At 38.0% G+C, this 26,989-nt stretch overlaps 1 protein-coding gene and 1 pseudogene across 7 annotated transcripts; both read right to left on the reverse strand.

Annotated features, from left to right (window-relative positions):
* SLC35B3 (solute carrier family 35 member B3) lies at positions 1 to 26,765 on the reverse strand. 7 transcript variants are annotated; one of them, XM_077770085.1, is made up of 12 exons: positions 26,685 to 26,730; positions 24,778 to 24,902; positions 22,673 to 22,809; positions 20,860 to 21,153; positions 18,355 to 18,476; positions 14,837 to 14,991; positions 13,480 to 13,587; positions 8,208 to 8,305; positions 5,701 to 5,793; positions 5,178 to 5,289; positions 1,959 to 2,028; positions 1 to 627 (listed from the first exon to the last, which is right to left on the reverse strand). In XM_077770085.1, the coding sequence occupies exons 4-12, from the start codon at positions 21,058 to 21,060 to the stop codon at positions 480 to 482; spliced, it is 1,107 nt and encodes a 368-aa protein (XP_077626211.1). In that variant the 5' UTR covers positions 21,061 to 21,153; positions 22,673 to 22,809; positions 24,778 to 24,902; positions 26,685 to 26,730; the 3' UTR covers positions 1 to 479. The 7 variants fall into 7 exon arrangements, with proteins under 7 accessions (XP_077626211.1, XP_077626210.1, XP_077626209.1 ...); XM_077770084.1 differs by lacking the exon at positions 24,778 to 24,902 and having other exon boundaries at positions 26,685 to 26,765; XM_077770083.1 differs by lacking the exon at positions 24,778 to 24,902 and having other exon boundaries at positions 26,609 to 26,759.
* On the reverse strand, positions 11,192 to 12,219 carry LOC144236323 (protein arginine N-methyltransferase 1 pseudogene; annotated as a pseudogene).
* Positions 26,766 to 26,989: the final 224 nt, after the last annotated feature.

Raw genomic sequence — 26,989 nt, forward strand, 5'->3', positions numbered from 1 at the left:
TTTATTAAAAAAAATCACAGAATAATTTTTATTTATAATGAAGTTATTCTTTCTAGACTTTAAATCAACAGTTCACTCTTATAACAGAGAATCATTTAAATAACACCACCAAAATGGAATGAAGACAAAACAATCTATTAACTGATATTATTATATCAATTTCTATGATACGTCATAATGATATCCAATTAGTTTTGCAACATGGTCCATTTCCAGTAAAATTCTCAACAGGTTGCTGAGAATTAGTCCTTCACACTGACGTTTCATTCTAAGGCGTGCCAGACGTGGCTCTCTTGATTGCTTCAGAAGTCAAACAAGTTAAACAAGTGTCCTGAAGAAAAGGCTGACTTCATAGGGACCCATCCACAAGTGGGTAGCATGCCTTCAGATCCTTTGGTTTTTATAATAATCCCTTTGGAAAGTTAATTACTTGATGATTACTCCCTTAGAATTCTATTTTAAACAGGGTGAATCACTCTCTATACAGTTTGTGCCAACGTCCTTGACTTTCTCATTTCCACTATTTTGTTTATGAGATCATATAGTGCTGGTCTTATTTTATCCATATTTTTGCTGTAAACATTGAGAAATATACCAAGGACAACTAACAAACCAGACCAGACATACCTAAGAAAGAAGGAAAAAAATATTAATATCAAGGCAACAACTTATTGATAACCACAGAAGTTGGTGGTGAGTTCACAATAATTCTTCAGTAAAATAAAATTTCGCTACTGGAGGCTTACTATGGCATTAAAAAAATAGTATTTTTAGATCAGATTAGATGGAATTCCATATTTTTTATGTTAAGTATATACATAGAGAAGTTATGTTACAAAATATTAAATGTAGTTCATTTGAATTTTGAGAATAATAGCAAATTCAAGTCCACGTCCTAACCAACAGTCTTAAGGGTTTAAGCACTGAATATGTGAAGCTGCCAATGGCCATCCTGGGAATTCAGTTCAGCAGTCCAACCAGTTATCCCAGCTGGGTGGAACTGGGAGATAAAAAAGAAAAGGGCACGTCCTGAGAAAGTAGGGGAATTACATGGGTTGCTAGAATATATACCTAGCGCATGCACAAAGATAAACTAATTTATAGAAAATATACCAACTGAAATTTATCTGTGGTTATCTTTTAAGCTTATACGTTGATAATTTCTAGCTTTGAATCTTCTCAATTACTAAGCAGCATAAATTGAAAGGATACTAATTTTAAATGCATACCAGGCAGTAAAAAAAACAGTAAATGCTTTACAAGAAGCCATAAACTAAATAAACTTACCGAAGAGATCTCTACCTCAAATCCTTTGTGGGAAAGAGGGACAATAAACTTAACGACTTTAATTTATTTATTTTTTGTTTTAGTGTTTATTTTTGAGACAGAGAGACAGTGTGAGCAGGGGAAGTTCAGAGAGATAGGAAGATACAGAATCTGAAGCAGGCTCCAAGCTCTGAGCTGTCAGCACAGAACCTGATGCGGGGATCGAATTCACAGACCGCAAGATTCACAGATTCACAGACCTGAGCTAAAATCGGGCACTTAACCAACTGAGCCACCCGGGTGCCACTAAACTTTGCAACTTTAAAAACCATACATACACACACACACACACACACACATATATATACACACACACATATATATATATGAAACTTATGTATTAACACACATATAATTTATATTTTTGTACTAGGGCAACAGAATCCCTGTGTCTCAAGACATCGCTCATGTTCACTTATATTGGAAACAGGGTCTCACTTGCACTGGGACCCTAGTTAGGCAGTTTAAGTGAACAACATGATTTCTTCCAAATAATTACATGCACTTCTGAAGCAGCAGAATAAAGTATGGCTCCAGATAAAACTGGCTCTTTATAAAGGAACTAAGGAAATGTGAAATGTGAAGCCAGGTACCTACAAGTAGAGAAAATTGTTGAATTAGAAAGTACTTACTGAAATGTGAATGGTTTAGAAAAGAACATAAATGAAAGCACAATAGTCATTGCTTTTCTTCCTGTTGTCACTGTAGGGAGAAAAAAAGTTGGTTTAGAATGTGCCTACTATCTCGGTAATATTTTGGAAATCATTTATTTACTGAGCCTGCTATGTGCCGAGATCTACATAACATGCCAAGAAAACAACAGAAACCGAAAAACAAACGGAAACTCATTTGTTGGGGCTCCTATGGAGTCAGCAGTCTGGCAGCTAGTATAGCCATTAAATCATACAGTTAAAAAAGTACAGCTGTAATAAGTGCTTGATAAAGGCCACAACACCAGGGAGGCAGGTCAGTCCCTTAGAGATGCTAAGTGTGGCAGGAAAGAAAGGCTTTCACAAGGAAGGTATGATTAGGTAGAACAGGTATTATTCTTTAAAGGTAGTAAGCTAAATTCCTAGCAGTGCTATCTGCTTTCACTCATCTGTGGAACTTGAGAAACTTAACAGAAGGCCATAGGGATAGGGAAGGGGGAAAAATAGATACAGAGAGGGAGGGAGGCAAACCATAAGAGACTTTAAATACAGAGAACAAACTGAGGGTGGATGGGGCGGCGGGGGAGAGGGGAAAATGGGGGATGGGCATGGAGGAGGGCAGTGTTGGGATGAGCACTGGGTGTTGCACGTGAACGATGAACCACGGGCATCTATCCCTCAAACCAAGAGCACCCTGTATACACGATATGTTCGCCAACTTGACAATAAATTATGTTAAAAATAAATAAATAAAAGTAGTAAGCTAAAGCACACACTAGTATCTTGATAGTGGTCATGTCTGGATAAGAGCATGAATAATCTTTACAATCCTCTTCACATGGCTGTACCACCTTCAGTCTGCTGGAAGGCCTGAGACGCCCCCCTCCCTGTCCCAGCCAGATAGAGGTAGGACTTGGCATGTACCTCCATGGCGGCCTTGTTCCCGGCTTTGCACTCTCACTTGCTATCCTCTCTGGACTGTGTGTCTTGCTTAGTTCCCTGTGTTACTCATCTTGATGTCCCCTAGACCCCAGTTCCTGCCACTCTATATCCAATGCATGAACAAATGAACTCCAAATGAAGAAACAGTTTTGGAAATGTGTCAGAGCCTGACTCCCTGAATCTTTTTTTCCTTCTGTGTTATTCCTTCTGCTCTATTTTTACCTGGGCATACCTTCTAGCCTTTCCTACAGTTAGGTGTGGTCATGTGATTAGGTTTGGGCCAGTGAAAAGTGAGTTTCTAGAACTGTGATTTCTAGGAAGATTCTCTGAAGAGAAAGGTGTATCCTTCATTTCTCTTCATCCCACTGCCCGGAATGAGGATGGAGACAAGTTGGCAGAGAAGACAGAAGGCATCTGGCTTCCTAATGAGCATGGGGCCACCACACCAGTTCAGGAGATAGTGTCACCCATGGGTTAAGAGCACAGGTCAGGAGCCAGACTGCTTCAGTGGGAATACTGAGTCTGCCACTTACCAGCTGGCTGACCACTGGGCAAACCCCTTAATCTCTCCGTCCCTCTGTGTGCCATTTGTAAAATGGAACAGTAATAGTGCCTACTTAGTTACAGGATTATTGTGAGATCAAGATGAATAATGCATGTGAAACGGCTCCTGGTACATAATAAAGGTTATATACGTGCTGGCTATTATTATTACCACAAGAGAAAAATAAACCTGTCTGCACCTTTAAGACAAGGACTGCATCTCCGACCAACCACAGGGTTTAGATAATACATATCAATTGATATCAAACCCTTTTTGAACAGTTATTATCTTACAAGTGAAACTGGAACCCGAGCTAAGTATATAATCTGCAATCCGTCTTGGTAGTAGAGATGACCCGACAGATTATGGATATGGCCTCACCTACAATTAAATGCCCTCTGTTTACCATTAGCAAAACAAACTTTAGAAAGGGGAGTCCTATGTGAACAAATAAAGAGAAACCTTAGGAAGCAACTATACTTTTAGGAAGAGAGTGGTATTTATTCATTTGCTTAATTTATTCTGCAGAATTAAAATAAGTATTCCCCTAAAACTACAAAATGTTAAAATCAGGTAAATGGCTAATGTATGTGCGCATTATGATGTAAACTGGACATATCTCCGATTGAAACGGTTAAGTCCAACCCAGTCTCTTCACAAGAGAGAAATGAAGCCCAGAGAAGAGGAAGGAGTTACTCTCCAGCCCACATGCCATTAAGCATCAGAGCTGGGACTGCGTTCTACCTTCTCTGACCTCCCCAACCAGCCACACTGCTTCCAATCCTGGGCTCCTTTCAGCGCTCTCTCCATACGGGAGATGGTGAGTGCACTGTCATTTGGAGCACTCGCTTGGCAAATGGCACAAGGTTAGCACACGGAGACATCCATCTTTCTCACTGGGCCTCACCTGCAGCCTCTCATCTGTCTTCCTGACTCCTCCAGAGAGAAACAAATAGAACTTCCATTCCTCTAAACTGCCAAGCAAAGTCCCTGCACAGAGCAGGTGTATAATACTTATCAGTGACAAGAGAAGCTAATCTGGCTAATGCCCTAGAAAGGGTATGCATGAAGGTCCAAAAAGTTTTGTTTAAAATATAGCTGCCATATTTTCAGTGCATCAAAACAAGAATTTTTGGTTCTAAGTAAAAGTGTATATAAAAGCAGGATTTTTCTCTGAAGGTATTCAACCCATCACACTTTTAAGAAAACATTTTTTAATGTTTATTTTATTTTTGAGAGAGAGCGCAAGCAAGCGAGTATGAGCGGGAAAGGGGCAGAAAGAGAGGGAAATACAGAATCTGAAGAAGCAGTTTCTAGGCTCTGAGCTGTCAGCACAGAGCCCAATGCAGTGCTCAAACTTACAAACTGTGAGGTCATGTCCTGAACCAAAGTCGGACGCCCAAATGACTGAGCCACCCAGGTGCCCCAGAGCTCATCACACTTTTTAATACAAAATTCTTTTAATGCATTTAAAAGTTACTATTTAGATAAATGTATATATTTGATTTTAAAATTAAACCTTCAAATAAAAAATTATGAGGAAACATCATTTTCTTTAGAATTTTAAAGAAACACCAGAAGCCAAAAAATCAATTGATGGAATACAACAATTTTCTTTTTAACGCAGAGTAGACACTGCCTGTATCTTTTGAAAACGAGCATCAGAGAAAATTTAAATGCTCATTTCATAATCTACACAAGTATATCATTCCTACCTGTTACAGCAAGAAGGGCACCGAAAATTTTAATCAAAGCCAGAACAAAGGAGATTCCAAAATACCCAGTGAGGGAAAAAAGGAAAGCATAACCGTAGGTCTGAATCGGATTCTGCAACATATAAAAAAAAGCCTGTTAGGAAAATGCAAAACAAACCCTGAGGTATTACAAATGAAATAAAACTACAGATTTTAATCAACCTCCTGAGCAGTAATAAGCCGTTCAACAATGCAGTGAAGCAAAGATTCTTATTTAGTTCTGATTTAATGGAAAAACAATGATGAAATTAAAAATCCCCAACTTTTACACATTATGCATCGCTTAAAAATTAACTTATAGGGTAGAGCAAGGATAAAATAAATTTAAATATAAATCATTTCATTTCTGAAATAATTTCTGATCTGCATATATTATATTAAAGGAGTTATCAAATTACATAAAAAATAATCTTTCTGAACAAGAAATACAGAGGAAACTATTTAGTGGAAGATGTTTATTTTTAAAAACGTGATTAGTGTTTACCTTTGAACAAAATGTTACTGCGGGGCCTAGCCCACTAGTGCACGTCAGTCCCAGTAAAATGTACACAAAACCGATGGAGTACGAATACAAAACCTACAGTAGATAAAAGAGAAAAAAGTGAAAAAACGCTATCAAACCAAATGCAGAAAATGAAGGGTTTTCAATATATCGTTCAATTAATCTGTTCAATTAAATCTCAAGAACAGACCATTTTTTAAGTGACATCATTGTTTCCATGTGGCCTAATCTTCTGGCGAGGACAACTGATGACAACTGATGCTATTTTGAAGTTTACAGCTTGTTTTATGTACAACATAACACAGCAGTACTGATCCTTTCACATATACGGCTACACAGCATTCATTCTTTTGCCTGGCGTTATTACTGAATTCAAACCACATTTTATTGTTGGGGTTCTAAAAACAAAACCCAATAACTTTAAAGCTACTTATGAAACATGAAAAAAACCCAGACGTTAAATTTGTAAAGACATTAAAGTATAACGAAAATAAGCAGTATCTGGCATATCTATTGCTTCGTTTCCCAGTCTTCCTACCAATTTTCCTATTCCGGTTTATTTTACTCTCAAAAGTACAATCAGCAGCAGCATCGTCACTAAATTTACAGGACTGTGATGCGGCAGGTACTGTGCTAACACTCTATATGAATAATTCCACTTACTCCTCAACCTGTAGATGAGGAAATTAAAACTTAGACATAGTAAGTCATTTTCCCCAAATAAGAGAGCTCGTAAAGCTGGGATATAAACTGAGGGGATCTTAGTCCAGAGCCTAAGCTCTTAAACACTGTACTTCTAACTATTTAGACTTCCTTAATTCTCTGATCTTTACCTTACCCAGGAAGAGCGGTGATGAACATCAAGAAAACTTCTGACCGAGATTAAAGACTCTTTAAAGATGCTCACTCTGCTGACCAAGTAACAGGAAAGACCATTTCTTTTTTTTTCTTTTTTACAAATAGTTTATTGTCAAGTTGGTTTCCATATAACACCCAGTGCTCATCCCCACAAGTGCCCTCCTCCATGCCCATCTCCCCCCTCACCCCCCACACCCATCAGTCCTCAGTTTGTTCTCAGCATTCAAGAGTCTCTCATGGTTTGCCTCTCTCCCCCTCCCCCACTATTTCCCCCCTTCTTCTCCCCCGCGGTCCTGCGTTAAGTTCCTCCTAATCCTCCTATACGTGCAAACATATGGTATTTGTCCTTCTCTGCGTGACTTATTTCACTCAGCATAACACCCTCCAGGTCCATCCATGTTGCTACACATGGCCAGATTTCATTCTTTCTCATTGCCATATGGTATTCCATCGTATAGATAAATGGGAAGCGCCTAAGTGTCCGTCAACAGACGAATGGATCAAGAAGATGAGGAAAGACCATTTCTATATGCTCTTAATGTAGTACACTCTGTCTAGCAAGGGGTTGGTTATAAAATTAACGTACGTATACATATAGTAACTTTCCTATATATAAATGCCAACCAGGTAGAAGATACAGTGAAACGATGGGCATTATTTGCAGTAACAACAGCAAAAAGATGAAATCCCTAACAACTTCAATAAGAAATATGGATTTATATGGGAAAAAAAACCTTAAAATCTAAGAGACATTAAAAAAAAAAAGCACTTGAATAAGAGGAAAGTCATTCCTTATTTTTGGACAGAAAGAGTCAAGTTTATAGATGCCATTCTCCCTAATTTAATTTATAATTTAATGCCATACCAATCACAAAAGCAATGGGATTTCTAGTTTATTTGGGGATCTGAACACCCAAGAATAACTAGGGTAGTAATATTCTGAAAAACAAAGGGAGCATTGCTGGCTAGTCCCAGCAGATGGTAAATGTACGACAAGGCTGTTATCCTTATATGGTTTTGGTGCAGAAATAAACCCAAAAGAATACAACTGTGAATCCTACAGTATAATACAATATGATAAAAAGAAGGCGCTTAGGCTGGAAAATGGATCTTTCAATAAATGGCATTGGGACAAGTGGATAGCCATATGGAAGAAAACTCTTTTGAAGCTCTGGCTGGATCGAAGCTTTAATTAAAAAGGAAATCATAAAATGGATAGGCAACCTGGGTAAAATTCTTAAATCTTAAGAGTTGGGAAAGCCCTTTTCAATCATAATATGTTGCCAGACGCCATGAAGAAAAGGATCAACCACAGAAAATTTACAAACTTCTAAATGGCAAATAGTGCCAAAGAGAAGCAAAAAGTGATGTAACAAAGAATTTTTTTAATATGTAAAAAAACCCTATAAATAAGAAAAAATATATATCAAATATTATATGATAAGCTCTGCAGGGGCAATGGTATTTTTATTTTTTCGTGTCCCATGATGTTGGCATGGATTACTTTTATTAAACTAATTATGACAAACCAGTTGAAAAATGCCACACCAGTCTTCAATACCAGAACTATTTCACAGAGTGAAGCACATCACCAGTTCAGAGTCTGTCTGCCATGGGGAGAAAGCACTTACCATTTCTGAATTGGAAGCATTATGCAGTTTCATGGCTTTCTCTTGAACGTTTCCAATGACGGCATCTGCACACAGGGCCAGGGAAATAAGGATCACACCTTCAAGAAAGTGCAAGAAAAATACAACTTCCTTATTTAAATATGGGAACAGCACTCAAGATTCACCAGAGATTTAACTGGGCTGAAAAACAAAAGCAGATCTTAAAATCACATTTGCTCAGTAAAATCTGATTTTTTTCATCCACAACCAGCTATAATGGGCTCATAGATGGATGTTAAAAAAAAGTAATGGACGCTAATAAACTACATTAAAGTTGCCACCTTGGTGTGTTTCATTATTATATAAAATAATAGTTCTGCTTAGGTTAAATGTCTTAAAAGAATACTGTATTAAACAAATACAGAAGAAATTCTGAGGTGCTCTATTGGGACTGGTGGTTAACTGAAAAGATCAGATGAGGATGGAAATCATAAAAAAAATTACCTATATTACTAAAACATTTAAAACACATAAACATGCATATAGTTGCCAAGGTCTTTTCTTTGAATATGGGCCCTAACTAAAACCATACTCATAACACACATTTTTAGTAATTTCTCAGTTGTTTTTGTTACAAAGCAAGCAGGAAACACAGGAACTTCTGAAACAGTCAGGGTGCAGAATCCCTTCACACTTTTAGGATACCCTGCTATTTTTACAGTTGTTTCCTCCAAACCTAATTCAATGGTGATTTTATTGACTAGTCAGTCATATTGTTTCAATCATCAGAAACAATTCTGTCTCTCTTCAAACTCATTTTTGGCCAATTTTTTAGGAAATGTCTATTTACTTTTGAGAGAGTGCAAGTGAGGGAGGGGCAGAGAGAGGGAGCTGGAGGATCCAAAGTGGGCTTTGCACCGATAGCAGTGAGCCTCATGTGTGGCTTGAACTTGTGAACCATGAGATCATGACCTAAGCGGACACTGGACACTCAACGACTGGGCCACCCAGGTGCCCTCATTTCTGCGTAATTTAAGTAATATTATTACAAAGCTACAACAGGTACAACTGGTATGTACAAATCTAGAAATGAACACACTGATGCGAATGGGCACGTCTATCTGAGAAGCCGGCTGTTACCTGGAAGTGTTTAGGACACCGGTCAACAGCCATGTGCTTTACAGAGAGAATAAAAGCAGCCTTCGTTACATCTGTGAGTCTGATGATGTAAGGGAGTTTCCCCTTTTCATTTTTTTAAACAATGTAGAAGCAATCACAGGGAGCAGAAAAATATATGTGCGTGTGTGTGCACTTAATTGAGAACTTTCAAGTTTTCATACTTAGTTTTCAATTTGGCTTTTCACCATCTAACTTTGTGGTATTTATTACCTAATCATACATTTTTATTTGCCAAGCTTGATTCTGAATGCTCTCTTATGTATTTCAAATATGAAATCTGTTCTTGAAACAAAAAGACAAGATACTGTTGAAGTCCTTGAATACAATATCCTAGCTCCTGACAGGCTATTCAAAGACATTCCAAAACTGTTCTGAACAAAGGCAACACAGCATGAAAGTTCTTGAACTACGTTCTAAGGGAAATATTTAAAGGCAGCCATTTAGCTGCATAAGAACATTCTGATATATTCACTTTATATATTCGAAGTTTTATGTATGTCTATCTTAAATAACCATCTTAACAGTTATTCTAATCTCCTTTAGATAACATATTATTATAGATCAGAGACTGTGATAAGTGCTCATCAGTTATTCTTAATGATGAAGTACTGCCAGGTTCTAATTCTTTTTTTTTTTTTTATTAAAATTTTTAAAAAAAATCCTTATTTATTTTTGAGAGAGAGACTGCAAGCAGGGGAGGAACAGAGAGACAGAGGGAGACACAGAACCTGAAGCTGTCTTCAGGCTCTGAGCTGTCAGCACAGAGCCCGATACGGGGCTCGAACCCACAAACCGTGAGATCATTACCTGAGCTGATGTTGGACGCTTAACTGACGGAGCCACCCAGGAACCCCCAGGTTCTAATTCTCTTACAAAATATCTCTTACAAAAGGTCAGCGCTCATGTCACCTTGAGAAGTGGCAAGACCACCGACATCCCTGAGACGTCATCCCATTGTTATCGTCACCCTCACCCTCAGCACGCGCACGTGCTTTCGTTCATATCCAGTGTTCCACCACCGCAGTCAGCCCTTCCACCGCCGTTGTGTAAGCACTATCATCATTACCTCTGGTTTAAAGGGAGAGTACAAAGGGGTCTGGCACCTCACCCGTGGTTATAATTTTAAGTGATCTGAGAGGAGTTTGAAGCCATGTCTCTGGCTGCAAATTGTGCCTTCTCTAAAACTGCTTTTTCATAAGTAAAAGAGTCAATTATCCCAGTTTTCATATACAATTTTCCTTTTAGAGTTGCTGACATGAAGCATTCCTGAAGAATCTATACCAATGCAGACACATCTGTAACTACAAGCTTCTTTCTCAGAGTAACTCACTGAAGTAATGGTCACCTGTATTCTGAGGAAAGTTGAAACAGATGTAAAAGGTTCCTTCGGGTTGTTGAAGGGTGATTCCAAGAGGCTGTACTGGTTACATTTAAATCCATTAACTTAGCCTGGTTAACCAGGTTAGTAAATAAAGATGGCTGACTAACAGACATTAAGAAAAATTTTGATTTTCAGAAATAGCAAAGCTGATGTAAATAATTTTCTTCATTATGTAGTACTTTTTTCTCATGAATACATTTTTTTCCCATTCTTCAGAGTTCCTCTGAACACCTAAGTATTTTATTTTATTTTTACTTCTTTCCCCGGTTGAGGATCTATTGGCATAAATACAACCATATAAAAGCATAAATTACGAAAAACACAGTCACGATGTGCCCCAGCCCCCCAGCCCAGGCCCTAAAAAAAATCCCTTCTGAGGGAAGGAAGAGAAGAATTGCCCAAGACGCTGTGGCCCCTGGGCCTGTGGGAGAAGCCAGGTGCTGCCTCAGTGTATCCAGTGGTCAGTGGAGTGGGACGGCTCACACAGCTGGCCCTTGAAGTCCAGGTCAATGGTGAAGTCCAAGTCGCAATCATTATTGGCACTGAGCTGCATGCCAATGGTACCAAAGATCTCTTTGCCCGTTTTCACTGTCAGGTGGTCCTCCATGTAGAACACTGTCTGCTCCCACTGCAGGGACTCAGGGCTGGTGGAGAAGCCCATCCTCTTGTGGCAGTGAACGAACTTGATGTTGAAATAGTCCACCAGCAAGTCTGCTTCCCTTGTACGCAGAAGGGGGAGGTGAAGGTTAGGTCTTCCACCTTGACAGTAGATGTCCACCTCCTTTATGAGGCAGGCATTGGTGACCAATTGTTTGGGGTCCACCATATCCACCAGGGGCTCGCTGATGGCAATGTTTTTGATGTAAGACCTGTCAAAGCCGTATACATTCTCCAACCAGTGGATCTTCATAGTCTTCATACAGCCGGTCTTCTATGGTTGTCACGTAGAGCACGGCTCAGTCTGGGAAGATGAGGCCATCGGGTGTCAGCCACTTGTCTGGGGCAAAGAGCACCATACTGAGCACTGACCTGTAGAAAGGGCAGTGGTCCATCTACTCTCTGATGATGATGTCCACCTTCATCTCCAGAAGCTCTACTTTCTCCATCTTCCCCTTGATGATGGTCACCACACGTGTTTTGACCATCTGCACCACATAATCAGAGATCCTTGACACTTGATCCTAATGACCTTGTGGGCTCCAGCCTTGGCAGCTAACATACAGAGGACCCCTGTGCCTGAGCCCACGTCCAATACCATGCTGTCCTCACAGAGGTGCCGGTGATGAAACATGGAGTTTTGGTATGTGAGGGTGAGCACTTCATCTCTCAGCATCTCTTTGTGAATGCCTTAGTGAGCACAGGAATCAAAGTAATAAAGTACAATCTTTATATGTCAGCAGTGGGCTTCCTGCTGCTTTCTGCCTGGCCCCAGGAGACCTCCATGATGCAGTCTACAGCCTCGGCTGCCACCATCTTCCCTTGCACTTACTCCTCCTTCTGCCACCGAGACCCACCCTGAACACGTAAGTATTTTAAATACTATTTCTGTCAGGCTAGGAAATGGGATGATACGAAGCTTATGAATAAAACTCAACAGTATAAGAATTATAATACTGTATATGTAATAAATAATTTCACTGTCATTAGGATAAAAACAATATTATAACACCTTTTATTCTTATTTAGTTCTAAGTATACTAGAATACCTAATTTTGCCTGTGAAAAACCTAAATTTTATTTACAAAATTCCACGTGATACACTGTAAGGAAAATGTTCATGGTGGACACTTCAAGCAGTGTAAGGCTATAAACATATTTAGAGCACACAGTTCTATGTTAACGTACAGCATAACTTTCCCTCTTTAGCTAAGACAATAAATAAATAGGCAACTTATTTTTTTAAAAAAATTAAAAAGAAATTTTTTTTTCTAAGAGAGATAGAGACAGCATGAGCAGGGGAAGGTCAGAGAGAAAGGGAGACAGATTCTGAAGCAGGCTCCAGGCTCTGAGCTAGCTGTCAGCACAGAGCCCGACACGGGGCTCGAACTCACGAACCATGAGATCATGACCTGAGCCGAAGTCGGACACTTAACTGAGCCACCCAGGCACCCCATAAATGTGCAATTTCAATTTAAAAAAAAAAAAGGAATAAAAAGTTTCTACTGTGATTCTCCTGTAACTAATGTGTATACTTCCGATTCAGCCTGTGGGAAACTCATCTATCATGTACNGAGACAGATTCTGAAGCAGGCTCCAGGCTCTGAGCTAGCTGTCAGCACAGAGCCCGACACGGGGCTCGAACTCACGAACCATGAGATCATGACCTGAGCCGAAGTCGGACACTTAACTGAGCCACCCAGGCACCCCATAAATGTGCAATTTCAATTTAAAAAAAAAAAAGGAATAAAAAGTTTCTACTGTGATTCTCCTGTAACTAATGTGTATACTTCCGATTCAGCCTGTGGGAAACTCATCTATCATGTACTTGATCACAGAAGATTCTGACTGGCCAAACAGCCTCTAGTCATGTCAAGATGCAAGAGCACTAAAAAGAGTTGTTACATTGCCAGGGTTGTCATATTTTTACTACATTTTATTCAGAAAGTCTGAAAGCTTTATGTCAGATACGAAAATCACACTATGTCACACTACCATGTAAAATCCTTACGAAATGATAAAGTTCTTACTCTAAACCAAAATGCCTGCAAAATCTGAGTGGCACAATTTCCTTACCTGTAAGGTTGAAATTTGGAGCAATCGTGCTGTCAGCCAGGGTGAACCATATCAGGCCCAGGCTCATACACAGGGCCGCCGACACATCTGCAAGGTTGTAACGCTTCCCTGCGTGAAACAAATGTAAGCAACCTCATTATGCACATGCCCTTTTGGACACTTTCAACTACATGTCTAACCGAGTACGGCAGGATCTGCTTTTCATATCCAAAGTCAAAAACATACGAAGAACGCTTAGATCAATGCCTGAGATAGTCACAGAAGGGCTTCGGAAAAGTAAATGACCAATGAGCAGCAACATGTCCTTAGAAGTCAGATATGAGATCCTACCTTATCTGTTACGGTAGTGAGGAAATGTGAACGTTTAAAGTTTGTGGACATGCATGCCTCTTTTACTTCATATATATTATAAGGTTCTGAATTTTCTTACGGCCTATCCATTTACAAAGTAACCAGAGTATTAATTATTCAGGTTTCAGTTTGCAACTACCATAATCAGAACTGGTGCAAAATAACCTATTTTAGTATATCCACATTTAAATAATAAAATCATGTAGTGTAACTTTTTGGTAAGGATTGTTAAGGAAGTACTATACATGCACGTGGGTTTTAATAGGGATTGGTATCAGTACTTTTTCCTGCATCAACAGCTACCCTGAAATTATATGTGAAGTAGTGGATATACATAAAATTTTAAAGGGCTTTTGTGGGAAGGCCTCTAATATAAAAAAGGAAGTCATGAAATAGAAACACCTGATTATCAAAACATGAATATCCTGCCATGACTGTTATATAAACAACAAAAATGTGTTCCACTTGCTATTCTTACTTCCTCTTTCACTCCTATTTCTACACAGCTTGTAACTTAACCAGGGTTCTAGAAAGTCAAAAAGCCAGCAGGTTTGGTAAAAAGGCAGTTCTGCTCAGGTTAAGCTTTAATTCGGTGTGAGAACTGTCCATGTGCAGGATGAGGGTAGAGAGAGGAGCCCTGAGGAGCAGAAGAATGAAAGAACCCAAAAAAGGGGGTTTCCAGGTATTTCTGAGCTATGCCTTCAATAGGTGAATGAAGTATTTCTGGAAATGTGATGGATTCCCGATTAAAAGAAAAAAATAATTTTAAAAAAGTACTATTTTTATTTTTCCCCAGTCCAAATTACCAATTTCAAATACTAGGAGATATCACAGAAGTATCAGGGTTTTTATAATACCTTATTTTGCTAAGATGTCACTCAGAATTGTTCTAATATTTAGAATGTTTATTAAAAACATTAACTGGAGTTTCAGGTTTTTCCTAATGCTAGATGCCATAACAGAGCCTATTAGTTTCAAACAGTATGAAAACATATCATTACTATACCTTGAATAAAAACTCCTCCTAGCATAACAGGAATCAATTTGCAGCACTTGAAGATGACTTGGGTGGGATAATTCAGGTAGCCCAAGGAAGTATTTGATAACCCCATAGTACCCACAGTTAGAAAAGCTATTATCATGTAGGTTTTTCCTGGTATTCTGTAAAAGACAATTTTTAAAATCTTCATTTTGGGACCCAATTCACACTATTGTACGATAATGTGTTTACAATGTGTAAATGGCTAATTTCTGATGAATATTTCTAGAAATACTGGTGAAATGCCACTATTTTAAAAGTTATCACACTGTACTCATATAAAAGAATGTTGGTAAAAGCAACAAGTTACCCTTATTTGACTGATCCCAAGTGAGAACTTTCAACTGTGTGAAACATGGTATACCACAGAGTTCTACAGATTCTTCTGGATGGGCGGAAATGCTGGTAAGACGTTTTTTAATAGCAGTTCTACCTACGTATAAAAACTATCTCGACTAAATTAAAAAAAAAAAAAGTCTTGAAAAATATTGACCTTCATCATGGTAAAATATATGGCACCTTAACTAATTTTTGACTTCTCAATTGTTGTTTCCTAATGTTCCCATCTAGCATTAGGAAAAATACGTCCAGCCCTGCTGCTAAAATAACCTGAGCAGAGAACCTTAGGAAAAAGTACACAGTGGCTTAAAACGCTGAAAGTGGTTTTTAGTACCACAATGTCTTGAGTGAGCTCTAAAGCTCTATTCCATAAAATGTTACAATAATTAACATCAAGATGAGGAATCTGATTCCTCTCCTCACGATCCCAAATCACTACTTGGGGTTCTATTTGGATTTCCTAAAGGGGATTTTTAATTTGGCATCTTCAGAATTTTGCACTATTACTGCGAGCTTATGCTCACTTTGACTGGGTATTTAATGGTCTAAAATAACCCTAGACACGGGTGTGACTAACACGTGAAGCACTATGCGCATAATAAGATTATGCTGCATACTTAGATGTAGCTTCCATTTTGGGATTAAATCAAGGTAACAAAACTCCTCCATATTTTTTATTTGGCTGGATATAAGGCAAAATAATTTACTGGAAAATTCAATTAAAATGTATCTTTTCCGTCTACATTGCAATGTTGAGGCCTTTCCTACTCAACTGCTGGCACAGTAGTCAACATGTAAAGTCCATGTGGGAATAACCTGGCACGCAGACATGCATCAGGGTAGAACACAAACACTGATTTATATGCTGTCTGTGGGGTCTAACCCTCAGCGAGGCACCATCAGGGAAGGACAGCACCACTCCTCCAGGTAATGACAGAAGTTCCTCAGAGATGAATTGCAAACAGTGGCCGGAAATTAAAAAAACTCATAAGGCAAATCATAAGGAATGAGGATTACAAAAGTAGGGTAACACGGGTAGAAAGAAAACCAGCCCCAAACTCGGGAGACCGACATTCAGAAGGCCACAACTCTGACAGCAACTTGCTGTAGAGACTCATGAAGACCCCAGCCTCCCCGGGGTGTGCTCGCTCACTGGCGAGACCAGGAGGTCAGATTCATCACTGTGCCTCTCGGGTGCTTGCTGGGTCTGTTTTATTTAATTTCTCAATTTCTTACTTCTTTAGACATGGTGGGGAAATCGTGCCTTTCAGTAGTCCCTTCAAAACCAATTTGACAGGTCTTCTTGGTTAAAAACTCACATAAAGTAATAATAAAGTTACAAGGTAATCTTTGCTGAAAAGTAACAGGCAGCGTGGTCAGGGTATTACAGCTTACACTACGCTTCACCACACATTACCTGGTTTGGTCCTCAAAGGTCAGAGAACTTAAAAAACTCCCTTGAGGTCTTAGGACAGCTAATTAGAGGCCACGCCAAGACTCAAATACATGTTTTCTGACTCCATATCCTTTCCTCTTTCAAGTACACAGGTATTCATATAAGCGCAGGAAGAAAGGGGGAAAATAACACACACACACACACACAAAACCTAAGCGAAGCGTCTGGCTAACTTAAGGTTTAGAGAACCGTGGCACTTAAATAAATTAAAAAATATGTGACTGAGCATATTTTCATTGTAACATACCTTTAAAGACTTTTTCTAAAAATGTTTTCAGTGTGCCTTGGAAATGAAAAGGTTTCAACTCATAATTATCTTCATCTGTAAATTCTTTTCCTATACTCCTTCATTTATATTTAAATCAAACACAAATTATTTTATCTTTAAACATGTTATGGTCATGTGGTTTAAAGAGAGGGATAAACATGGCTGGAAGCCACTCCCTCTCTCATTTGGGTGGATGAGGAGGCATATCTTGGTGTCACTTTCCATTTAATAAAGATAGTGTTAGATTCTTTTGCTTTGAAAACAGACATCCAGCGGTTTGCAATTGGTAATGAATCATTAAGCTTTCCTACATATTAGTCTTGACAGATACATTTAATTACTTTCTATTCTATCACCTGTGGCTGAGAATGGCAGTCTTAGAGCATGAAAAGAATACAGATGCTATCCTCAGACTCAAACATTTTTACTATGACTGCTCTATAAGTTTATTGGCAGTAAAGAGAGGTTGAGAGGCAAAATTAGAACTATGAAGAAATACGGGTAGTATAGACTTAAATATTTAAAATTTTATAGTTATCTTCTTACAAATATCAAAAATATTTTTGTTAAGAAAAACAACAGCTATGAAAATATCCTATTTTTACTGAACAACTGAATATTTATATCAATGAAGACTGAATGTCAGTATTATAGCTCCTCACTGCATTTAAACTGCCCGATATATACATGAAATGTTCACATATTAAAGTCTAATAGGACAGGATAACCACACTTACAGAAGTTACATTCAATTTCCTAACCTCCTCCTGTTTATCCTCAGGTTTTTATTGCACCTTATTCAGTATACCATTAAAGATATTTTGAGATATTTCTCAAGCCTAGAGGGTCAATATAAAATAGGCTGTTAAACAAGCTCCTGTGGTTTTGATGAAAACACATGTTATGAAATTTCCCTGATGTCTAAACATGCAGTCTGGGCTACTGGACATTACACATATGACAATATTGAGTGGAACACACCCCACCAAACACTGACTGTACATTTTAAAGACCACTAAAGAAGTGGCATTGATAGTTCATCACTTTGATCTCAGCAGCACTATAAATCTTTCAGTAATCACACTCATTTCAGTGAAATTTATAAAAACATGTACGTACATCTGAATACTTTCTCCTGTTTTAAGAAGATACATTACACCGTAAGTTGACCCTAAACTACATTTTTCTGATAACATTACACTGTAAGAGAGACCACTTTTTTTCAGTGTACAAGAGAAATATATTTAATATTTTTTAGTAAGTTGATGATGCTGATAAAAATTCTTGGGTATTAGGTATGTTTTATTAATAGGAAATATATATACTGTATGTATAATATACTCCATATTCCCAAAACACAAGAGAAAAAATTTAACTACTACTAATGAATTTAACTTAAAAAAATAAAAACAAACTACATACCTTCTCCTTTTGTCCTGAATAAGCTGCAGTTCTATTAGGCCAAATATGGAGTAAAATGCAAACTGTACTAAAGTAAGGTACCAGCCATAGGACTTAAAACCGTCCATTGAAAATATTAATTCCTGTCAAGAGATACATGAATACTATTAAGTTCTGGGGCAAACCAATTATTTCACAACAAATTCCTATAAACACAACATTTTAAAAGAAACCAAGCCTCGCCCCCAACAACAGCAACAACAACAACAACAAACCATCAAAAACTGAAACACCACCCAAATCACAAGGCATCTCAGAGGTAAAATTAGAGAAGTCCATGCAGGAGGCCTTTCCAAAGAACTGAGTGAAAAAGGTAATGGGAGGGAAGGATAACTATAGCAATGTTATCCTATACTTTAGTCTTTAAAAAAAAATTGCCAAAATTAAAAATTTACCCCAAACGTTGAGAAAGGTCACTGGCTCAAGAACTTATTTAGTATACAATAAATATATTTCATTTGAAGCTTATTATCTCATACCTGTTTTTTTCTATGGGAATTTAATCAGTTCAAACCAGTGTTAATTTTTGGAATTTCTGTGCCACAGATTTTATAAAATTTCTCCTCGTAAATGGTTGTCTAAACATAATACTGTATCATAAAGTAACATTTATATTGTTAATAAGCCATTATTAACAAGTCATTAAGAGGTATACCAAAAGTTATCTCTCTTAATAAATAAATCCCCTCCCTCATAAACTCTGAACTAGATACTGTGGAATTTCCCAACTTTAGATTTCATGTTCAAGTATGTCTTTAAGGTAGTTAGGATTTTTCTGGCATATGAACTATAAAATATGAAAATAGCTCTATTAAGTATGCTAGCATTCAGATATATTTCACTATACTGTATATATATAAATGACTTAATTACAAAACCCCATTTTCTTTATTTTAAAGTTTTCTTTTTTTAATTTAGAAAGTGAAAGAGCAAGAATGAGAAAGCATGAGCCAGGGAGGGTGAGAGAGGGAGAGAGAGAATCCCAAGCAGGCTCTGCACTGATAGCGTAGAGCCTGATGTGGGGTTCAATCTCACAAACCTGAACTGAGATCAAGAGTCAGACACTTAACCAACTGAGCCACCCGGGCGCTCCTAAACTATTTTCATATCCTAGCAATGTCAGTTTTCACAAATGAAAGTGATCTTTATCCACTTTTAAAAGAAGTTTTGCATATGTTATAAAGTCTCTGATCATTAATCAAACAGAAAAAGATTAATATAAATGTGTATAGTAAATTTCTAATTCATTTTCCTTTCTAATGACTAACTCGGCTCCCAAGCTATTTGGTAACAAGGTATTTTGAAGAAGAAAAAAAATGTTTCTCAACAAGAAATTGCAAGCTTCATTTGATAAAATGTACTATTTTTCACTGTTCTTCACTGTGATATCTGAATTTCTGTATCATCTTCTACTGGGAAAATTACTTATAAATACTAAGATTTTTACTCAGAGCATTTTTACAAGGTAAGGAATAATCAATTCTACTATCTTTTTTATTTACACTTTTTTTTATATTTCATCTCTATAGGATAATAAAAAAGAATACGATAATTTTTAAGATCACTCTAATTAATACTAAACAATACCAGAAATATTATCTGTTTCAACAAAACACATTCCTTTCCATTTCTTGATTTATAAAAGGATTTCTCACGTTGGAAAGCTGCATAAAAAAAAGCAAAGTTGGTATTGGCTGAAAATACTCACTAATTAACTGACCATCAAGAATATTAGTCCCCATTTAAACACTGTTTACATTAGCCTGGCTCCTCACCCATCCACCCCATGTCCCTGAAGGTCAGGAATTTGCTGTCAGTCAAATGTGTATAACTATCCCATAATATAATGCAAGACAAATTGTGGCAATGTTGGAAGTGTTTTGTACAAGTGAAAATCACAGAAAAATAAGGTTCCGACAAAATTAGGAGAAAGCCAGAAGAATGAGAACACAATAGGTGTTTCATAAAAAGAACAATTCAGGTATTACAGGATTAAAGAGCTACTCCTGATATACATCCTGATATTTTTGCAAAAATGACTTATCATTGAGCTTCAAGAATCAACCATGGACCAGAATATGGCTTTTGTGTTACTTTTCAATTTTATTAGAGAATTATGTTCCAAAATATCAGTGAGTACTTGAATCACTGTTTTAGAAACACATGGGTGCAATCATTACCTACATTTTGTTAAACACAATAAACAGTTCAACTTCGTTCATAATTTTAATTTTTTAAGATGGTCTCTGATCCTGTCCCATCTGAAATATTTAACTGTGAAATTCTGATCCCTGATAAAAGGAGCACACCAACTTTTAGAAACCCTTTTTTTATAATTAAAAAATTCAAAAATGTGAATAAATTGGTATCTTGTAGAGAAAACTACCTTGGACAAAAGTATCAGTAATGCTCTTATTGACCTCAACTGTTATAAATTAATGGCATCTTGTAAATAAATATTTTTACCTGTAAATATCCATAAATTAGGTAAAATACAAAAACTCCAGCGACACATATGAAAAACTGAGTAAGTTTGTTAAATCTGCTGAGATTTATGCCAAGCACCATGACGTCATCTATTGACTTGATATGTGGTGACATTGTCTGTGTTTTGGGAGGGACAGTTATAGAAATGTATTTCCTGGAATTGTTGAACTTGAGATCCATTGTTCTTGTTTTGCTGCATTCAGTGCTTCCAAAATTATCTTTGCTTGTTTCCTCTCCTTTGTTCTGTGTTTCTTTTGCTTGCTGAGCCAAGTCCTAAAGAAGGAAATTAGAATTAAACCCAAACATTTGGATAAGATACGATGCTCCAAGTAATATTTCATATCACACTTTAAAAATTATAAAGGCGAATCTCATTCTCTCTAGATATTAATATAGTAATTCCTCTATTCAAACTTCTAAACAACCAAAACCAATGTCTACTCTCCAATTTTTCTTTGCCTGGTAAAGACCAATACATCAGTAAATATAATGCCAGTCTCACTTCCACAGCAAGAACCAAAAGCTAACTTAGTGTTTATTTTTTTATCTTCGTGTCTATCAAAGAAGTAAATATGCTTTTATTATGTTTTTATATATATTAAGAATATAATTTTTAAAGCCCATGATAGTCTATGAGTAACATCTTCCACATTAAGGTCGACCTTTAATTGCACCAAAGAACTGATGCTCCCTTAAATACTAACACAATTTAAAATGTATTTGCTAAGGATGTTTTAAAATAAACTCAAACAACTGTACGTTACTTTAAAAAAAGCTAGATTTATCAGAGACCATAGGAAGGATGATATGCTTTAACCTTGGCATTTCTCAGGTTAAAAGGAGATGTTTTCCTCCTTCAGAAAAAAATCATTTTAATTTTAAAAGTCTTTGGGGAGTTGTTTGATGGATATCAAGTTTTATTTATACAAGATGAGAAAGTTCTAGAGACCTGCTGTAGGACAATAGTGCCTATAGTTAGCAACATGGAGGTGTGCACTTAAAAATTTGTTAAGAGGGTAGATATCATGTTATACATTCTTAACCCCCCTCCACAAACACACACAAGGGGGACACATGGAAACCTGCAGCAGTGACAGATATGTTTATTACCTTGATTATTAGGTGATAGTATCATAGGTATATACATATGTCCCAACTCATCAAATTATGTTATGTTAAACATGTAGTTTTTGTGTATGAAAATTATACCTTAATACAGCTGTTAAAAAAAAAGAAATAAAGAAGTTTTTGGGATTATAAAAAGCTGGGAAACATCATTTTTTGTTAGTCTGTGAAAAAAAGGTCATGAGGACTTTGTAGATGACTGTCAGTTGCTCTTTGGATTTATTTAAACTAAACAAAATGAATTCCACATAAAGGTTGAGAGAGTAGATTTAGGACAACTAAAGAACAAATTTTTGATCAAGAAATTATCTTCCTCGAAAAGACTGTCTTTTACAACCCCAGAGTGGGGACTAAACTTTAGACTAGTTGAGTGAAGACGATGGATAAGGATAATTCTGACAGATCTAGAAATCTCTTTAAAATAAACTGTCATGATGGTTTAAAATGGCAAGAATTCGTCATTTCCTGACCACTTCTTTGCTGATCACAGAGATTAAGCAAGCCATCTTCAGTAACTTAAATATGGATCAAGGGTCTGCATACAATTTGTAACTAACAGTACTCAGGCAATACAAAGGACATTTACTTTACAGGGCACCTGCCAAATTTCTAGAGAGGAAAAAAAGCATAATTTTAAAAAGTTTTATTGTTATTTCTTTTCTTTTACCTGTTTCTTCTTCTTTATATATGTTCTTCCTTTCCACACTATGTTTCAATCACTGCCATCTCTGAGTTAAGACTTTAAGTCATCTTGCAGGACACCCTTGCGATTTGACTTTCTTTATAAATCATGCTTTAAATGATCTTGAATGTAGAAGAAACAAAAACCTGAGTAACTACTTTCCATATGTATAGGCATGGATACAGAGTACCATTCAAATAAATCTGGTCCCACGTAACCTTCTTCTCCCTCCACATCTTTCAGTCAGGCCCTAAACTGCCCACAATCGACTACTATTTCATTCCAAAAAATCTACCATGGACTTTCAAACACCTCTGCCTTATGTTAATGATGCTCTTTCAGCCTGATGTCTTCTTTCTCTAGGTCAGGATTTGAAATAAGCTTTAGTGGCCCTTCCTTTGTGATACCCTTCCTAATTCCCCAGCTGGGAGGGAACAGAACTGGAAAGGCAAGACTCAAATCTTACTTATCTCTGCATTCTTGATTTCTAGCATACTTGGCATCCTAATAGTCAGAGGAACCAAATACATTGGCCCTTCCTCTGGCTGCCCTCAAACCTCAGCTTGCAATCACTCTGTCTACCTAAATGTGATTTTTCCAATATACTATGGCGGTGACAAACTTTGTGAGCAAATCTAAATATTTTATGGAAAACAGAGGTCGAGTGGGATGTACAAATAATGATTATATATTTACATGGAGAGAATAAAGCTTCTAGAAGACCTCCTTGTTGCTTTTATTAGTATCAAGAATTTTTCCCCAAATCACATTCTGCTGAGATGTCTATAACTTAGCAGAATGCCTGGCATATTGCAATGACTCAAAAATTATAGCTATGAAAAAGCAGGACAGCATGATGCTTTCCCCATGCTTTGGATTTTGACAGATCTGAGTTCACGACCCAGCTTTGCTACTGATTAGCTGAAGAACCTTGAGCAAATTCTTTTAATCTTCTTGAACTTTAGGATATACACCTTTAAAAGGGGGGCGGGGTAAAAAATGTGCCTATCATAGAATTTTTGTTAGTACTAAATGAAATAAATGTAAAAGCATCTGGCATATAGTATGACCACATATGTTAACTATTATTCAACTTTTTAGAACTACTGCTAGTGCGATATGGTCTGCTGATGGAGATTCGCCCCTTTGAAGTGCAGTTGGAAATATGTATCTGTACTTCCAACCCAGACTTCTCTTCTGAAATCACGATCTCTATTTCCAAATGCTTCTTTGAAAGCATTTCTATGCATGAGTTCCATTGGTACCTCATTTAAAAAATGATCAGAGCTGGGGATCCCTGGGTGGCTCATTTGGTTAAGCCTCTTACTCTTGACCTCCGGCTCAGGTCATGATCTCAGGGGTTCATAAGTTTGAGCCTTGCATTGGACTCCACACTCTCAGTGCATAGCCTGCTTGGAATTCTCTCTCTCTCTGCCCCTCCCCCATGTTCTGTCTCTCAAATAACTTAAAAAAAAATGTCCAAAGCTGAACTCACTATGTTCGTCTCCAAAAAACCCCTGCCCTTCCTATATTCCCAATCTCACTTAATGGTATTGAGCAGAAAATCTGTAAATTTTAGACAAAGAAAAAATCTTAGATTCTTTCCTTTTCCTCAAATTTATATTTTGCCAAGGTTCCTGTTGACTCTACATCTATAAATACATTTAAAATATGCTTCTGAACCCACCATTAGGGGCTGTCTTCTCGTGCCTAGATTACGAGGTATTACTGGATTACTGTCTATAATCTTTTCTTCCCTATCTGATCCCTCTTTCACATTGCTCAACATGAATGCCCACTATGCTATACTTCTGATTAACGCCCTATAAATTACAAGCTGGGTGGTTCTCTGGACTCTCCTAGCATTTTATAAAAATTTTTACAAATACTTATAACAGCCTAACAAACATTTTGTTTTTATGTCTGCTTCTCTTAGAAGCTTAAGAAATCTTTAGGGGAAGAGAAGATATCATCTTCATTATGTTTTAGGACAAAACAGAAGTGTAAAACATGAAATGAAGGACTCTAGTAAGCACCATTTTAGCAACAGAATTCTGCTTCTTTCCAACAATTTGCCGCTTTTAACACACCTAGTGGCAATCTTAGGAGCCGCAGATCTGTGCCAGACATGTAGAGTTAAACCCTTCGGCACTGTCACTTCTTGGACCTCTGTGCCAAAATACTGACATCTCCACTGAAATTTCCCACAAAGCATCTGAAATGAACATGGAAATAAATTCATTTCCTTTGCTTACTTGAGGCACCAGCTCCAGAAAATCTGCCTTGGAAGGCTGTGCATCTAGATGCAGTTTTATTAATCAGAACTTCACTGGTCAGATCACATGGCTGATGAAGGAAAACTGTAAAGTCTGAAACCCAGTAACAGTGATCCTGAAAGTTTGCCATATGCCTTCTGCTTCAGACATTAATGATGGATATTAATCAACATCTACAGAAATTAGGCCAGTGTCCTTTCCATGCAGTAAAAATAAAATCAAGCACAGAATTAAACCTGTTTTCAATTAAATGATCAGCATTTTGCTCTGCTTTAGAAATTCACAGTAACCCTTGAAGGGAAGAAAAAAAACCCCAAGGGTGTGAATCAGTGCCTGAGACCTCTTCTTAAAGTCAACACAGATATTTAACTTTAGTTATTTGATGATACAAAGTAACTGCTAAAATGGAAAAAGGCAGCATATACTGACGTCTAAAAATTATAAATAACTGGTAATAACACTGGTTTGCAATGACCTACTTAAGTTAAAATTCCTTCAGTTCATTTCTTAATCTAGCTTTTTCCAACCTTTAGAAGAAAAGTCACCCACTACTAGAGGGTAGAATATGAGGAAATCATGTCATTACAGTATAAATAACCTGAACAAATTTGATTCTGTATTTTGTCACACTCGACGTTACAAATAATCTTACCATTGTACCTACATGAACTGGACTCTAAATATTAATTGTTCACCTACGAGTTATGGTTATAAAACGACAAAAAAAAAAAGACTGTCTCATTTCTTTGTACACACTTCATTACACGAAGCTCAAACAGCGTGTTCACTTTTGATAGTTACTCTACTTTTTCCCAAGGGATAAATCTAAGCTTTGGATTTAATATAAAGAAACTAAGTACAAATAATACTTATCCAAATTATTTTCAAATGCTGCCCATATCTCTCTTCCAAGGCCCAAACTATCCCAATTCACTTAGGCAAACGTGAATCCAAAAATCGATCCTCGACATCTACATTTGAGATCCTACCTTGGAAAAAATGCATATGCCCAACACTAAAAAACCCACTGTCAGTACAGTGAAGCATTCCACCTCCTTACAGTATTTCTTTCAATAAACAGATAGATAAATAAAATAAAAATTTTTAAAGGCGGAGGAGAAAACTAAGCTGCAAGGACTGGAGAATCTGCATAGCTTCTAGTGAGTTTAGGGCATAAATTTAATAACCTGGCAAGAACAATCACCCTGCATTGCAAATCCAAGGACAGCAGGAGACCCTAAGTACTTAAACGCAAACCCGGAAGTAGCTCTTAAATCAAAAGCAGTCTTGGGAACCCAGTCGACTGACAGTCCTCCAGAGGACCCCCACGAACCTAAATGGTCCTCCTGGAAGCGCCTCCCGCCTGAGTCCACAGACCGGGGCCCGAGGGCGCTCCAGCCCGCCGCAGGGCGGAAAGGGGGCGCGGAGGAGCACACACTCCTCCCTAGAAACCGTGCCAGCAGGTTTCCGTTCTTTAAGAAAGGAAGTCACCCGTGCCCTCCATCCTGCCCTCACCCCCTCGCCGCACGCTCGTTATAGAGGAGGAAGAGAAGCTGTGTCAAGGGTCTCTGGGGAGAGGAGGTTCTGGGTCCCAAACACGGCGAAGTGCTGGGGGTACACGTCCACTCCAGAGCCAGTAAGTCACCTGAAAGGGTGACCCCAGACCGGGTGGCGCCAGTCAGACGGAGCGGTCGCCCCCTCCCCAGGTCGGTCGCCATCACCTCCTTCTCCTCTCCGCCTACTCGGGCACTTTCCACAGCGGTCGCCACCTCCTCGCAAGGTGCTCGCATCGCCGGCGCCCGCGCACCGCTTCCGCCTACGTGTCCCCCGCGCGTGCGCAGTCGCGCGGCCCCGCCTCCTCGCCGGCCTGGGTTACCTCTCGCGCATGCTCTCTCCAGTCAGGAAAGTGGGTAGAGCGCAGCCAAGTTGGGTACAGACGTGCTAGTACTGCGTTCCGGCGGACCGAGTGTTCTCACCCTTTGATCGGTCTTGCTTGTTGTTGGTCTCTGAGCCTCTGTAGCCTCCA

Source organism: Crocuta crocuta, unplaced genomic scaffold (assembly GCF_008692635.1).
Source record: "Crocuta crocuta isolate KB4526 unplaced genomic scaffold, BGI_CrCroc_1.0 scaffold24, whole genome shotgun sequence".
NCBI lineage: Eukaryota > Metazoa > Chordata > Mammalia > Carnivora > Hyaenidae > Crocuta > Crocuta crocuta.

Bases quoted from the DNA above. Each gene is read 5' to 3' on its own strand.
- SLC35B3 (XM_077770082.1), bottom strand. From the start codon at position 26,753: ATGCGAGCACCTTGCGAGGAGGTGGCGACCGCTGTGGAAAGTGCCCGA. The intron at 5,290-5,700 runs GTAAACACTAAT...TATATGTTGCAG, and splicing joins CAGTAACATTTTGTTCAAAG to AATCCGATTCAGACCTACGG. The intron at 628-1,958 runs GTAAGTACTTTC...CTTCTTTCTTAG, and splicing joins TCTAAACCATTCACATTTCA to GTATGTCTGGTCTGGTTTGT.